The sequence below is a fragment of the Eublepharis macularius genome, chromosome 1, assembly GCF_028583425.1.
Source record: "Eublepharis macularius isolate TG4126 chromosome 1, MPM_Emac_v1.0, whole genome shotgun sequence".
In the NCBI taxonomy this organism is placed as follows: Eukaryota; Metazoa; Chordata; class Lepidosauria; order Squamata; family Eublepharidae; genus Eublepharis; species Eublepharis macularius.
The window spans coordinates 231,695,494-231,712,406 of NC_072790.1; the positions used below are offsets into that span (position 1 = coordinate 231,695,494).

Genomic DNA, 16,913 nt, shown 5'->3' on the forward strand with positions numbered 1-16,913 from the left:
GGCAGCAAGCTGGTGAAATTGAGTGTGTGCATGCGGCCATGGTTGATGTCATCAGTTCTGGAGCGACCTGGAAGTGATGGCATCAATCTGGGGCTGATTCTTAAAGAAACTGAAAATTCTTAAAGAATCAGCCCTGGCTTAACACTGTTGCTTCCAGGCAGGGCTTTTTTTCAGCTGGAACGCAGTGGAATGGAGTTCCGGCACCTCTTGAAAATGGTCACATGGCCGGTGGCCCCGCCCCCTGATCTCCAGACAGAGAAACGTTTAGATTGGCCACTGCACCAGTGCGCGGAGGGCAATCTAAACTCCCCTCTGTCTGGAGATCAGGGAGCGGGGCCACCGGCCATGTGACCATTTTTGCCAAGGACGATTTAAACTTTAAAAAACTCCCCCCTTGTTCCAGCTGACCCAAAGTGATGTCATTGTGCGGTCCTGAGTTCCACTACTGAGTTCCACCACCTCTTTACCCAGAAAAAAGCCCTGCTTCCAGGTTGCACTAGAGGTGATGTGATTGCCCAGGGCCACAGATGAAAGAGAATACAGGTAAGTGACTGCTGCCCCCATCCTGCAACTCTCAGGAGGACCTGGCAATGCTACTTACACACTATTTGAAGAAGAACGAGGACAACTATCTCTTCCAAGGTTAGTGGCAGGCATAGACTGACAGCTGGTGGATGGGTTGGTGTACCACTTAGGTTTCCCAGGGCGAGCTTGGCAACTGGCAGGATGGTTGGGGCAGGAAAATGGGGAAGAGGTGATCAACACTGGGTACACAGCTATGTACTCCCTGGAGAAACCTGAAAGAGACATGGGGTGGTTCTAACAGCACTGGAAAAAGAGTTCTTTGAGATTCCTAGAGCTATCCTGTGTCACTTCTTGGTTTTCAGGGGAAGTGATGTCACAACATAACCGATATCACTGAGTTTTTAAAAAAAATTCTCCCGCCACTGCTTGGCAAACAAGGCAGACGGCAGGAGGCCTCCTGCCATAGTGGGAGGCCTGGCTCAGTTTGCCTCATTACAGGGCATCCCAAGCATACCACAGTCATGCTGCCTTTGGTTCACTGTGCTTTGTGCCTCTGAACTGCAACACAACATAACTGAGATCAAGGCTTCTTCACGAGGTTGAAGACAGGAGTAACAGTTCTGGTGCCCTGGAAACTCAATGTGAAGTCAGCAACAAGAGCCTGTCCTTTCCTCAAGAGTGAAGGACAGTGTCCTTATGACCACAAATATATGGAACACATGCATATCCTGCTGCAGCCATCAGATAAATCTGTAATTCTCTACCACATCCCCGCTAACTTTCTTTAATGGGGAATGTGCTTGCTTGGAGTTCTTCCTTGCTCAGGATTCTGAAGACTTAGGTGTGTTGCCAATGGGGAAGACTTGCTACTTATTTTCACTTGAAATTGGAGAACAGAAGAGCTAAACAATCAGAGCCAAGCTACAAGTGACGCCTGAGACAGGTTGGACACTTGTCAGCTTCCCTCAAGTTTTGATGGGAAATGTAGGTATCCTGGTCTTGCAGCTGTAATGGAGAGCCAAGCTGTAAAACCAGGACGCCTACATTTCCCATCAAAACTTGAGGGAAGCTGACAAGTGTCCGACCTGTGTAAGGCATCACTTGTAGCTTGGCTCTCAGTGATTCTTCCAGCTCCCAGCCCCAAAGTCAACACCATATGTGTACTGGTTCTCCACAGATCAATACCCACCATTCATACCACAGCCACAAGGGGCTCCAAATGACTCAAGGAAGTGAGCCAAGCTTTATAAACTCATCAGTTGCTTTTCAACTCTCAAAATAGCATACCTAAGAAATGCTGCTTTAAATGGGTCTTTAAATATATATTTATTATTAAAAACACATTCATGTAAAACTAAGAACTCCATAGCTTGGTGGCTGAGCATGCATTGTGCATGCAGAAGGGCATCACCAGAATCTCAACAGTTCTGGAAAAGTCTCTCTGCCTGAAATCATGAAGAGCCATTGCTGATCAGGAGATATTGGGGTGGATCCAACCATCCTTCCTTCAACATAAGAGGATATTCCATTGCAGGAAGAGCTACTTAAGCTGGAGAAAGGTTTCAGAGAGGTAGGTCCACCCCCTTGCTGGTAAGCAAGAAGACGGGATGTGAGTGACTCAGTGACAGACTCCTGCCTTGCATGTAGAAAGTCTAACTTCAGCTCTTGGGATCTCCTGTTAAAACAAATTCAAGTAGCAGGTACTAGAAAAGGTGTTTCTGTGACTGAGGTCCTGGAGTTCAAGTCATAGTGATCTAGATGGACCAATGGTCGTATAAGCTTTGTTAATGACTCCATGGTAGAGCCTGAGATATGTATCCAAAAGGGGGGTGCCAGGTTTAATCCTTGGCATCTCTGTTTAAAAGACCTTGAAAAGAACTCCTGTTTGGAACTATAGTAAAGCCATTGTCTGTTAACTTTGACCAATGGTCTGCATTAGATGCCCTGACCTGGGGAGTCTAGGTGAACCTGATCTCATTGGATCTCAAAAGCTAAGCAGGGCTGGTCTTGGTTAGTAATTGGATGAGAAATCTCCATTGAAGACAAGGGTTGCAGAGGAAGGCAATGTCAAACCACCTCTGTGAGTCTCTTGCCATGAAACCCCACTGGGGTTCGCTGTAAGTCAGCTATGACCTGGGGGCACTCTCCACCACCACCACTATATTAGATAGCTTCATATATTCAGATATATATATAGTAAAAATAATGGAGCAGGCCTTTTCTTTTGGGTAGCTTTGGATTGAGTCATAGGTATTTTTAAACTGGTTGTGGCTAATTGCTTTAAAATCTCTGCAACATTCATTTGTCAGGATGTCTTCCACAAAGGATTTTTTGGGGCATGTACCAATGACTGATTCATGCATTAATAGTGTCATCCTAAACACAGCTACACCCTTCTAAGGCCTTTGACTTTAATGGGCAAGAAGCAACTCTGCTTAGGATGGCTCATTAACACAGATTTGATAAGATGTGTCTACTGAAACACAGAACGGCAGCCAATCTCTTAGGAACGCAGCTGCACGATACATGGGTTTTCAAACACCCCTTTGTCATATTTATATTTCTAACCCCCACAAAAAACTAATCTAGTTTTAAAAGCATAATAAGACGCCTTAATTCTAGTCTGCAACAAATATTGAATAACCATCACCATAAGGTATGTCTGTAAAATTACGAACCAGATACCTGTGCATGGAAAAAAAGCCTGATAATGAATGCCATCAGAGACATTAAAATAAAATGGATAGAGGACAAAACCAGCTACTGACTATCTGGAGAACAAGATTATACACTTCTGTGCTATTCTCAGGTTTTATTTAAAAAGGCTTTTTTAAAAAAAAAGCAAGCTCACACTACCAAGGGCCAGCCAACCGTTTGTTATCTGTGGCTCGCTGCATTGCCAATGTAAACTGTTGTTGAATTGGAAACAGCACTGCCGGCCGTAGCGGCAGCAATGAGGCGCGGATCTTGAATGGCAGCAGATCGCAGTAACAGCACAGGGTGGGTGTGTCATGGTCTGTCCTGCGAGGCGCACGCCCAGTTGTCGGCTGGGACATGTGTTTTCGTGGAGGAGGAGGGAAGAAAATGGAGAAGGAAGCTTTGGCAGGTGCAAATTGTGGGTGGGTGAGAGGGGGAGGCCAAGACAAGAGCTGATGGTAAAGGGAGAGGGATGGAAGAAGAGCATAGAGGAAGTTAAGTAGAGTACCGCGACACAATTTCCTACTGCCCTAGATTTCCAGCCGACTGATCTGTAACAGCAAGGTTCATTTGGACAGGGACAGCATTGAGCTGGTGAATTTCCTAGTAATATCCCATTCTCTCTTGGTGTCTTCCCTCCTCCACCAGCCTTTTCTCCATTCTCGCTTGACATACAGTTTGGGTCATAATCACTAAGATCTACAGTCGGCAATCCTGTTTTAGCTCTAAACCTTGACGCATTAGAAGACTGACAGCCTGCAGTGCCTTAGTGGAGAAGTTTTCCCCAGGCTCTTTCCAAAGGGAGCACTAGAGCACATTTTAAAATTCCACAAAAAGCGTGATCATCCGGGAGTAGTAACTATTGCCACAGGACTTTTGATTGCTTTCACATATGCTGAATACTGCACTTTCAATCCACTTCCAATGCACTTTAACAATCATTTGTAAGAGGGTTTTCCCACTTCATCCAAGTTGCAAAGTGCAACAGAAAGTGGCCGAAAGTGCACAGGGCTGGGACAGGCGCTGCAAAAATAAGTATAAAATCTTCCCAAGATTTTGAGTTATCTTAAAAAAAATTAACCTAGTTTCTGGCTTTTATGGTCATATGCTTGAAAATCTGTGAGGAGCAAAAGCAATGCTAGAGAAACATTTTCAGTCGTTGGTGGGTGGGACTTCATTGTGCTGTACAGTTCGGTTGCCCTTTCCCATGACTAGCAACAGTATAAATAATTCAAAATGGCTCATGATTTGTGTAATTTACACACTTTGAGGAATTCAGACTAGCAGTTACTGTGGTGCAGAATTCTTATGTGTCTTCCCAACCTCTGGAACAGATAACACCACCAAGATTTCACCTGAAGCTTTCCAGGAAAGCAAATCTCAGTGACTTGTTGATTTGTGGAACGTTAAGGCCGTTAGACACACAACACTGCAACAGAACTGGGTTTCCAATCAAGTCTATGTTTGAACAGGAAAAGCGGTTCATCTCAGCAGTGACTAGTATACCTATGTGGTACCTCTGCTTTGCAGTGTGGGTTTGTTGCATACGCAATTTAACCTAGATGTATCAGTCTTCAAATGACTGAGAGGCCAAACTCTGCATCTTGCGGCCACACCTGTTATTTTCTCCCAAAACATCAACAGTTCCATCAATACTAAACCACCAAGCTCACCTCCATTTGCCAATTTACCAGATTAAAATGGTCCAGATTTTTATTTATTTTTAGAGGGGTAGATTTGCTGTTGGGTTGGTGGCCAGAAGATCAAGGGTTATGGCCACTACCACACCCAATTATTTTTCACTGCCATTTCCATTTCAATGGCAGTGTGGAACCGCCAACCCATTAACACCTGGAGGTCTAAGACAGGTGAGCAAGCAGGTGGCAGCTGCCCTTTTTGGTCCTCTTACTCTGGGCAAGAGAGAGCAGATGACAGCAAGTGTGATGTAGGGATCAGAGTGTGAGACTAAGACCTGAGGGGACTTAAGTTCAAACCCCTACTCTGCCAATGCGTGATCTTGGGCCATTCACCTTCTCTCAGCCTAACCTACTTCACAGAGCAGTTGCTGTGAGAATGAAATGGAGGAGGAGAGAACAGTGTTGTAAGTTGCTTTGGATCTGCATTGGAGACAAAAGCAGGGTATAAATAAATACATTGTGTTAAGTGGGACAGTAAAGATATCTTTCTGAGCAGCTCCCTCTTGAAACCTAGAGCCAGCCTGTTCTATTCTGGTCACGCACAAGGCCTGCAACTGCTATTGTCTAAGAGAACGAAGAGGCTAATACTGTGGCATGGAATAGCCACTGCTGGTGAGTCAGTGGTTACTAAGGACATTAACCCCAATGCTACTTTAATCATTTGTATAAAGGGCTCCACAAGCCTGCATTTGGGGATCCCTTCAAAACAGTCTAATAAGTCTTTTGTGAGACAACATTTGTTGCGTACATTTTTAAAAGGTGTATACTTTAAAAATATCTGTACAGGTTAGGTGAACAACCAGATTTTTTAAAGTGTACCCTTAGACATAAAGTGACATGGGTGCTTAACTCTCTGATACGGACTGGCTTGAGAAGCAAAAGGAATCTCTAACGCTCCGCCACCATGTTCTAAGGACAGCTCTGGGGGAATCCTGAGGAAAGACAAGTTTGGCCCTTTGGAACCTTCCAGAAGGCGTCACCCACAATGTTCCTGACAGAAGTTGTGAGCTGACTTCAGGAACAGCGGCACCTCCACCTGACACCCTCCTGGAACTTGTGAGGTAAAACTGTGTAAATGAAAGAGTCACAGCCAGGATTCTTGTGTATAGAGAAGAGGAAGATCCTTTAATGGGGCAACTGGGTAAACTGAGGAAATGAGGGTGGGGGGGGGGTTCAAAAGAGGAAATTTAAAGTTCCATGCTGTAGCGGATGTGCTGAATAACAGGGAAGCCCCAATCGGTCTTCCCTCAGAATTTTCTCTTGCCATATTACCTTTCTTTTTAGGGATACATTGAAGAGTATCATGACTTTGTATTTCTAGGTATACCCTTAAGAAAATCTTAGGTCCAATTGACCACTGCTGTTTTCCATAGGTTGTACCCAGGGTTCCCAGGTTCCCTCCAACCTAAAAGTGCGGGAAATAGGGTATGGGGGTTGAGGTGATTGTGTGTGTGCATACTTCCCGGTCAGAGGATGTCATTTCCAGTGCAACCCCAAAGCAATGGGTCATGTAGGGTTGCCAGCCTCCAGGTGGTGGCTGGAGATCTCTCGGAATTACAACTGATCTCCAGGTGACAGAAACCAGTCCCCCTGGAGAAAATGGCTGCTTTGGAGGGTGGACTTTATGGTATTATATATTTCTAAGGCCCCTTCCCTCCCCAAACCCTGCCCCCTCTAGGATCCACACTCAAAATCTCCTGGAATTTCCCAACCTGGACCTGGCAACCCTAAGGTCATGGCAGCCGGGGCCAATTCAGTAAAAATCACCCCTGAAACACTATGTGTGGGGCTGATTTTTATTGAATCAACTCTGATGTGATGCGCTGCTTGCAAGTTGCACCAGAAATGACATCATTGGCTGGGGAACGCAAGCACAGCTGTGACGCCAGCCTGCCTCCCCCTCCATTTCGCCTCCCAGCCAGGTGAACAGCAGTGGGAGGCAGCAACTGGGACTGGGGGAATCCCCTGACCTCAGCAGGAGGTGGGGCTGGCAACCCTGGTTGTATCTGGGTCCCCAACAACTTGACTTTCAGTCAGTCTGTCACGTCAGCTGTGCATTGCCAGCAGAGAACTTAAGCACATGGGGGCCCAGTTCAGATTGGGACCACAACATGGTGATTTCCTGACCCAGAACAGCCCTGAAGGGCATTATTTGTCCCTTCAGGGGGCTGAACATGTAGCCCATTGGTGCACATTCAGCCCCCACCGGGGCAAATAGTGCCCCCCTGGCCATGTTGGGTCTGGAAAAATGACCCATGAAAAGACTGAAGCCACTTCTTCACACATGCCAGAGCACTGATTCAAAACTGGAAACCTGCACTCCTGGGAATTACATTTCAAGCAGGGAATTTGCTGTTGATGCATGACTGGTTGACCAAAAATCAGGATGGGTGAGAATTGCATTTGTATAATAACATAATATGTAGTTTGACCCTCAGGTGTACACTTAAAACAAATGTAATGTGTGACCCAGACCACAGTTCGTAAGACTTTCAGCTGGCCATCTGCTCATCTCTTCTATCCAACCTTTTTCTCACAAGGAAGGTTTAATTTCCAGGAAAAAAAAACATGTTGGAGCTCAGGTCTTCCTAGAATCATCACCATCTGGTTTGGGCAAGCCATCCCTCCTTGATCCCTGATATATAGGGACTCTCTGTAGTAACACCGTGGTCAACATTCACCAGTTCGGCAACAACACTTTCCTCTCTTTTAACTGTGTATGTTCCAAGGTTGGGCCTCAGCATTGGAAACAGATGCTGCGGCTGAACTTGGATGCAAAATTAAGCCCTGTTTGCAATCAAGGGGACTCTACAGCTTCTCTGTGTGGTTTCCTCCTGAGCTGAAATATTTGGAAGTTTTTCTAGAACTTTTTCTCTCTCCCTTTCTCCAGAATCTTAAAGGATGCCCTGAGTGGTTGTGTCGGTGGCAGGCAAGAAGCGGGTGCTGGAGCAGATAGGGGAAGGTCTCACACAAAACAACTAGGTTGACCCTAAGAACATGAACCAGGAAGCTCTGGTCTAATCTCCCCCCTGCCATCATTTCACTGGGCGGCCTTAATCCAGCCATTCTCTCTCCCCCAGTCACTCTTCTAGAAGAAGATAGTTCAAACACTGACTAACTCTAGGGTTGCCCTTCCAGCAGGACAGGGGGAAACTGGCACTTTGTGTGTGCGCGCCCTGGCACTTGTGCGATGACATCACTTCCAGAAGTGATGAAATCATGCTGGCTGTGGGACCACCCTACACTCTGTGCAGGGCCGATTTAGCCCATTTAGGGGCCCTAGTCAGCCCCAAACAAAATGCGGCCAGCACAATGACATCGCTTCCGGAAGGGCTGCTGCTGCCCACCCACCCCCACCCCCCCGGAGCGAGTGCACCATGCGTGTTCCCAGGGTGCCTGCTGGTGGCAACCTCAGGGGGGCTTGCCACCTCCCACTGATCACTGGCGGATCGGTGGGCAAGTGGGCAAATCCCCGGGAATTTGCGCACCACTGGCGGGCATCTGGTAACCCTAGCCTACTCTACAGGGCTGTGGTAAGGCTTTTCAAGAAAACATGTGAAGTACTTTGGAACACTTCAAAGTAAATGCTAAGTATTATGAAAGGAAAAGCAGTCCCCATGGTCAAAGTTTTTACAGTCACTCTAAGCTCTATAAACTTGGCCTTAGGTGGAAAACCCTGCTATTGGCCCAGGATGACTCTGTTCATATTTCCTCAGAAGTGAGTTCTATATAATCAGGGTGGCTTCTTCTCGGGAAGTCTGCAGGTTTTGTGCTAGAAAGAGCCATATTCTGTGACTTGTGGTGCAACCGCAGCTGTGGGATTTATACATCTGCTGAAAATGTGGCTCTTTCCCTCTTCGGAAGAGGCGCATAAGCCACATGCTCGGGTTTGTGGCTAGTCACTCTGGCTATGGCCCTGCTCGCAATACAATGTGATGCAACCATATTGTGCATTCTAAGGTTAGAACTTCCAGAGTACAGGTGGGGCTGCGCTCGAGTATGCAGCACTATTCACTTTGGGCAAAAACCTCTAGCGGTGTTGCTAAAGGACACAAGGACACAAGACAGGGCTGTACAAGACATGAAGGTGGCATGTGTCTGCTCCATTCACACAGAAGGCAGGAATGGGAGGGGGGCTTATTTTGAACAGTGGGGAATCATGTAGGAGAGGGATACTGAACTTTCCCACTCCCATACCTTGGGGAGTTCCTCCAGCTTAAGTGGCTCTTTTATTGAAGAAAGAGTCACAAGTTGGAGGAAGGCTCCACAGACCAGCAGAATGGAAAGATACATGTCCTACTTCCTCACAGCAGGATTTGAGTCGAGTGGCACCTTAAGAGACCAACAAGCTCCCTTCAGGGCGCTCTGACTTTTGAAAGCTTAAAGACTTGTTGGTCTCTAAGATGCCGCTGGACTCAAATCCTGCTGTTCTGCTGCAAACCCACACAGCTACTCACCTAAAACTTTACTTCCTCACAATCTGCTTTTCCAGGCACTTTTCTTCCATCCCAGCTCAGAGCCAGGAAAGGAGAAAAGTGCTTGGAGCTCCTGGGCTTTGGGTGCAAACATGCAGTTCCTCCAATGGAATGGCATTTCCATTTGTGGAAGAGGGGGGTGGCAATTTTCACTGTTTCCCCCTGCATACTATATACCCTGCTTGGCCCTTTATACTGTATCTGAGGGCAGTGCCGGATCTAGTGTTCCCAGCACCCGGGACAAGCAATGTTTGGCTGCCCTCCCGGCGCTGTGTGAGTGGTGGCAGCGCGGCGGCTGAGAGGCTGCCCGTGCCACTTGCCTGCCTGGCTGAGGGGGCAGCCAGCTTGCCGCACGCTCCCTGTCCTGCGGGGCAGGCGAATGGTGCAGGTGGCCTCCCAGCCCACCATGTCACTCGCTTGCCCAGCAGGACACAGGGTGCACATGGCAAGCTGGCCACCCCTCAGCCGGGCAGGTGAATGGCACGGAGGGCTGGGAGGCCACCCGCACCATTCGCTTGCCCAGCAGGAGACAGGAAGTGCGCGGCAAGCTGGTCGCCCCCTCAGCGGGGCAGGCGAGTGGCATGGGCGGCCTCCCAGCTCTCTATGCCATACGCCTGCCTGGCTGAGGGGGTGGCCAACTTGCCGCGCGCTCCCTGTGTCCAGCTGGGCAAGCAAATGGCATGGGCAGCCACTCAGCTGCCCGTGCTGCTGCCGGCATGCTCCTGGCGGCTGGCAGCTGCACCCAGCACCCCCTCTTTGGCGGCGCTGGGGGCAGACTACCCCCCTGCCCCCTCGATCCGGTCCTGTCTGAGGGTCTACTGACTCCAAGGAACAAAGTGGGCTGAGCAAGAGGGGGAAGCAGGGAAGTCCCATTAGTTGAAGTTCATGGATGGTTGGATACCTGCCAAGGCATGGGGCTTTACCCCTCTCCAGCACACCCTTTTTACTGTTGAACTATGACCTCCACTCCACCCCAGGTTTCTGTGTGATTAAGGCAGGCACATGACTGATAGCCCGTCATGTCTAACTGGGTATTCAGAGCAGATGGGAGCTTGTGCCATTGATGGGTGTATCTATGGCTTCTAACTCCCCCTACTTTGTACAAAGTCTCACTTACCTTTAATATACCTACTTTAAATGGAGACACAGACAACTTCACTATGGTGTGACCTTGGCTCTAGTTCTCTCTGGAGTCCCTTGATCCTGACCAGGTCTCCTTGCCCCCCAGATCCTAATCATGATGGCTCCAAAGGACAGTGAAGTCTTCCTTTGGAGATCATTGAGGCATCTAATCTCACAGAATCAGAAAGATGATTTATGCATTCAGAAAAACCATATGGTACAGCCCTCCTGTGTTCCACTTCACAATACTGGAGGGCAATGAATGAATCTCAGGACTTGAATGTTTGCTTATGGGCTCCCTGCATGAAGAAAACTAGCAAGTCAAGGATACGACAAAGCAAGAACCTTTCTCTATTCTATCCTAGCTTTCAACACGCGGTGAATTTTTAATGAGGTGGCATTCAAACATGCAATTCCCCCATCTGCATTCTGAAGTGCTACAGCCTCACCAGTGCTATTCTACATCATTCACTTAAACATGGAATGCAGTCCTAGACACTGTCTGCTTCATTACATTCCTTCATGAACTTTAAGCTAGCCCCAGGGTATCCACTGTCTATGCATCAAGTTCAAACAGCAAACATGTGGGTCTGCAAACCTAGCAAGGACTTAACCCGGTACGTTTTCTACAAATGCTGTAAAACCACCTTCTTCAAGCTACCTCATCGTAAGCAAGTGTTGGGTCAATTGAATGTTTTTTTTCTGTTTTTTGAATGTATTGTCTATGTTGAACTGTCTATCTCATTGCTTTTCATGTGTTGCACTTTTTGTTATGGATTGCTGCCTGCCTCTGAGCCCTTGGGACAGCAGGCTGGAGGTCAAGATGTACGGAAAATCAAATAATAATGAAATGAAGAAACCCGGTAAGATCCCTTTAACACCAAGTCCACAGGAAGTGAACTTAACCTTGCATGTTTTTTTAAACCTCCCTAATATGGATAGCCAGGTTGTTTTGCTCTGCAACAGTAAGTCCGAAATCTCTTTTTAAAACACAGTTCCTGCAGAGCATGTATCCACTCGGAGTGCAACTTTAGTTTCTTACTGCTTTTTTCAAACAAACTGGATCCATTCTTACATACGTCCCCCCTCCCCACTTTGCAAAATAATCCAGGAAAAACAGAACAGTTTTTGTATGCCACATTGCAACTCCGATATGAACCTGATTTTAATTTTTATACTAGGGAAAGAGCTATGACTTTATTCCTGCAGCCCAATGGTAAGCAGGCATGGGGGTGGGAGTCAGATACATGGATAATGTATTTCAAAAGGATGTGGGAATGCGGGGGAGGAACTTGGAGGAGGTGAATCAGTGGGCATTCAGACTGGTGCATTGGACCCCCATTGACTGCAAAGCCCCTTGGCAACACTGAATTTCCCTCTTTAATATGGCAAGCCATTTCAGTACTGTATCTTTTAGCAATATTTAGGTATTGTTAAAACATTTAAATCAGAGGGAAAACACCACTGTATTTAAAACCCGAGAGATAATTAAATAAAGGCCAAACATGCATTTAGAATAAGCCTGAGTGTTTACATTTTTATTCTTCCCCAAGGTTTTTTTTTTAATGGCCTCCATTCTCTCTGTCATATCAGCCGTGTCTCCTCTGCCCCCTACTTGCTTTTTTTTAAAGAACTTTTTTTTAAAAAATTTAAAAATATATTCTAACTCTAATACTCCAAACCAGTGGTTGTTCTGGAAATTTTCTGTACTGTGGACAAACTAGCCATCCACTGGGCAAAATGAATTGGCTGGATTTCCAAAGACACCCAACAGCAGGCCCCACGAAGAACAATGGGGCTCAGAACTCTTTCTTTGTTGAGACGAAGGGCTATGGGATATGGTGGCGTCTGTTTCAGAGCCAGCCAGCCCTCAAGAACCTAACCTTTCCCAGCTGCCGCAGACACCACCACGTTCATTCTGGGCCTTGAAAATGGGTCTCTCTTGGGTTCTGGGTCTTTGGGCAGTGCAAGGGTGGTTCTACTCCATGAGAAATTGAAAAGAGAGCGCGAGAGAGAGCAGTGCCGACTTCAAAGGCTCCAGTAGGGTTTAGCAGGACATTTGCCTCCCATCTTGAAGCAAAGCAATTTTAACCCTGCTCGTGCTTTCTAGGAGCCTGGCTGTACTCTATACAGACACAACACACCCCCTTTTGCTGATCAAATATGGGTCAGCAGGGTTACCCTGGAGAACACAATAGCATCTTGCTTCATAAACCACAGAACACTTCCATTTTGGACGTGGCTTAAAAATAGCACTTTCTTTAAAAACAAAACAAGCCTTCCGTCTCCTCCCTCCCCCTTCCAAGATTTCAGTATAATTAAACAAAGAGAGGCCCCGTCTTTCGCTGCAATGCACCTTGAATTCTTTGCCTGCACTAGTGCGGAGTGCCTGGGCAAAACAAGACTTGCGTTTGTGCGCCGATGTGGACAATGGAGAACAAGGTGGAAGGGAGGTGTGTGCCTTCTGTGGTAGCGCGCACACCCCCTCCATGCGCCACCGTTGCTTCGCTGAAGCTGTGAATGAACTCTAAGTGACTTTGGGAGCAGAGGAAGAGGGTCTTGCTAGAGGAGGGGGTATACTCCCCAGGCATGATGCCCACTCGTTGAAAGGTGTTCCCCTCTGTATGGGAAGGGTCATATCTATGCAGCAGGAGCACAGCTGGTGGGCCCCAAAGCCTACAACCATTCGTTCCGGGAGGAAGCCCTGCCAGATCCATTGTTCTTAAAACATGCTGGTGGGTTTAATGGGTGAATCATTCTCATTTTCACTCCTTTCCTCTGATACTCCCACGTCCGCACCCCCCCAGTCCACAATTCAACAGCCTTAGGACTTGAACCCTTTCTGACCTCATCCCTGTAAGAGGCACTATAAAATACCATCTTAACATGGCCCACATGAAATGAGAGATTCAACCTCATCTCCAAGAGTGTTGAACATGGGGAATAATGATCATGACAATAACGGCAACTCTACCTAGCAACACAGTCCCTTTAAAACAAGGCAACTTTTGCCATTTCTAGCATCCTTGTGTGGATTGGGGGGGGGGATTTCCTGGCCACCTGTCTCCAGCCCACCCAACCTCCCCTCCCACAAAACATTTAATCTTGGGAGATGCATCTACATTTTTAAAGACCTTCAACCGTTGTCTATCATGCAGCAATGACACAAAAGCATTACACTAAAAAAAAACAGGAATAAAAAATGTGTAAATAAATACCAGAAGCTAGTATTTAAAAATCCGACCTCTTCTAAGGATCATGTCTCCCCCCACCCACCCCCAAGTCACATGATTGAGTTCAACTTTCATTAATCTGTGCCTGAACCGTTTATAAGCTCCAAGCGTTTGCTCCCCCCCACTAGCCACTACTACAGTCCATAGTAGAACCACACCCCCTTTCTCTTCCAGCAATGAACCCAAGAAATGGGGGGAATTTTCCCTTTCTACCACGATCTAACCCCGACCCACAGAAACAAATGAACCCCATGAACCCTCAAGTCCTTAGAAAAATACGTAATGTTTGCACCACTGTAGGTATGCGGTGAATGTCTGGACACAATTAAAAGTAACAGGCCTGGCTCCAAACAGCTCTAGGCTCTCCGATTTTGTTTCCATTTTTGAACAACAAAAAAACTAGCCTGCAACTTTCTACCATTTCCCCCTCCCCTCCTCTACAATAATTTATTTTAAAAATCCAGATAGAGGATGGGGACCTAACTCATTTTTGTATTCCTGCCCTGCATTGGTGTGGCTAGTCAGATGCTTGGATTTCTGACCCCTTCTTCAAATGTATTCAATACTCAGAAAGGATGCTTGGTGGAGAAGGACCCCACCCCCATTTCCACCCCCTGCAGAGGCCATTATTCATCTTAACTGTGGGACAGGGAATTTAGCAAGTGGCCCTAGGAATGATTTGTACAAAGCAGAGAGAGCGACCAAGTGGCGCATGTGGACACTGCTTAACTTTGGCAGCCCAGTTCATTCATGGGGCCCTTCCTCTATCGTCCCCACTGCAGACATTGTAAGAAGGGGGGTGGGTTTAAAATGTTTCACAAGGAACAGGAGTTGTGGGCTTCCTGGTGCCAGCTGAGAGAGCAGGTTTAACTGGGGGTGGCGCGGGGGGGGGGGGAGGATACAAGGCAAGGATGGGGGAAAGACTGTGTATGGAAAAGGAGTGATGTAAGGGATGTAATGAAAGATATTGAAGGGTGGGGAGGGGCGAGGGGGGGGTCCAGCAGGCAGATCAGCTGAAATTCTGGGAGATGTCTAGAGAAAAGAAAGAATGAAACAGGAAAAGAAGGGTGGGATAGGGGAAGATGGTGGGATGGGAGAACAGTGGGATAGAGGGATGGGGACAGGGAATGTCAAGAAAGGAAGAAGTCGGAGGAGGGGGTAAAAAGCTAGAGAACAGGGCTGGAAGGAAGGAAAGAAGATGGGAGAGGTGTGGGGGGGGCAGACAAACAAGTCGAGGAGGAGAAGGAGGAGGACTTCTGTGAGGCACAAAGAAAGAAAGGAGGGAGGGAGAGGAGCCGAACAGCCGAGGGGGAGAAAGGTGGGACTTGGGACAAAAGAAAGAAAGAAAATAAAAATTGAGAAAGAAAGAAAGAAAGAAAGAAAGAAAGAAAGAAAGAAAGAAAGAAAGAAAGAAAGAAAGAAAGAAAGAAAGAAAGAAAGAAAGAGCGACCGGAGCGGTGCTTGGCGAAGGGTGGCAAGCCGGGGCAAAAGCGCCCGCGCAGCGCCGGGGCAGAAAGGAAGCGTTGGCTGCGCGGAGCCGCGCGCCCTGCTGGCTTCCTCGCTGCGCGCCGCGGTGCAGACAATGGGCAGAGAGCGCGGCCAGCCCCCTGCCCCGGCGCGGCACTGCGCGTCCCGTCCCGTCCCGTCCCGGCGGCGGCTCACCTTGCCTGCCGACGATCTCGGCCACGTGCTCGGAGCTGGGCACCGGGACGCACTCGGTGGTGTTGGAGCTGCTCTTGAGGCGCAGCTCGGCTTCTTTGTAGAGGACGGACAGCTTGCCGGCCTCGGCGCCCGTCGGAGGCAGCGGCGGGGCGGGAGGAGGGATCGCCGCCACGGCCGCCGCCGCCGCCGCCGCCGCGGAGCCTTTGGGGGCTGCCTGGGCCGGGGGCTGCTGCTGCTGGGCTGAGGCGGGCGGCGGCGGCGGAGGAGGCGGCGGCGGCGGCGGCGGCGCTTGCTGCTGGGCTTGTTGCTGCTGCTGCTGCGGCGTCGGGGGCTGCGCCGGCGGGTTGTTGTTGTTGTTGTTGCTGTCCTCCGCCGCCCCCCCGACCCCCAAGGCCGAGGCGGAGGAGGGGGCGGCCGAGGCGGCGGCGGACGAAGGCTCCCCCAAGCCCAGCAGGCAGAGCTGGTCCAAGGCCAGCTGCAGCGCCCGGTCATCCTCCAGCAGCGCCCTGTCCTTGCTGCTCCCCGGGAAGCAGCCCAGATCCCCGAAGCCCCCGTTCCTTTCCATTATCCCTGACACTACCAAGCTAGGCATGGCTAACAAAGGCTGGGGAGAGAGGGGGGTGGGGGGGCGCGGCGGCGGCGGTGGGATGGTGATGGTGCTGCTACTGCTGCCGCTGCTGGGGTGGGGAGGGGGCTGGGGGTGGTGGGTGGGGGGGAGGGGAGGGGAGGGGGAGAAACAAAGAGCCTGGCGGAGAGGAGGGGGCGAGGCACAAAGGGGTGGGGGGGATCGAGGCAAGAGAAAGAGAGGGAGACCCCCGCCCACCTCCCCTCTTCCCCCTGCTGGCCAAGCCCCTCTCCCCTCTCTCCCTCTGTCTTCTGGTCGATCTCTCTCTTTCTCTCTCGGTTCCTTTTCTGTAACCTGATCCTTCTGTCCAATGTGGATCTAGGCGCACACAGATCCCCCCTTCTCTCTCTCTCTCTCGCTCTTTTTTTTAATGCTTTTGCTGCTCTCGCAGACCCCGCCTGGCTGCCGAAGGGGGTGTGGAGATGAAGAGAAAGAAAGAGAGACAGACCAAAAAAAAAAAAACCAGCAGCAGGAGGAGGGGGGAAAAGGAAGAATTAAAAGGCAACCAAGTCGCCGCCGCGCACGCAAAAGCCAAAGCAGCCGAGCCCCAGAAAAGACGACTCGAGCCGCGGCCAAGAGGAGAAAGAAAGAAAGAAGATCGCGGCAGCCCCGGCAGCAGGAGGGGGAAAAGTCTCTTTTGTTTTAAATTCCCTGGCTGCAGCGTGAAACTGACACTCAGGAAGAGGCCCGGAGGCTGATGGGGGATGTAGTTTTCCAGGAGGCTCACACACCCCCTTTTTGCTTCTGCCGCTGACTGACTGAGCTCTGGAGGTGGGGGGGGGGAGCCACAAAAACCCGGGAAAACAAGAGCAACGGAGAAGGAAAGAAAGAAGACATGGAACAAAGGAAAAGAGAAGAACGCTGGCAGGAGAAACTG

At 49.0% G+C, this 16,913-nt stretch overlaps 1 protein-coding gene across 1 annotated transcript in view; it reads right to left on the reverse strand.

Moving 5' to 3' along the window:
• Nucleotides 1-16,003, reverse strand: part of MEX3A (mex-3 RNA binding family member A) — a 29,059-nt gene extending 13,056 nt beyond the window's left edge. The window contains exons 1-2 of the mRNA XM_054996628.1: nucleotides 15,605-16,003; nucleotides 15,412-15,532 (exon numbers count right to left, since the gene is read on the reverse strand). Of these exons, the coding sequence (XP_054852603.1) occupies nucleotides 15,412-15,532; nucleotides 15,605-16,003 (520 nt within the window). The remainder of the gene's footprint in view (nucleotides 1-15,411; nucleotides 15,533-15,604) is intronic.
• Nucleotides 16,004-16,913: the final 910 nt, after the last annotated feature.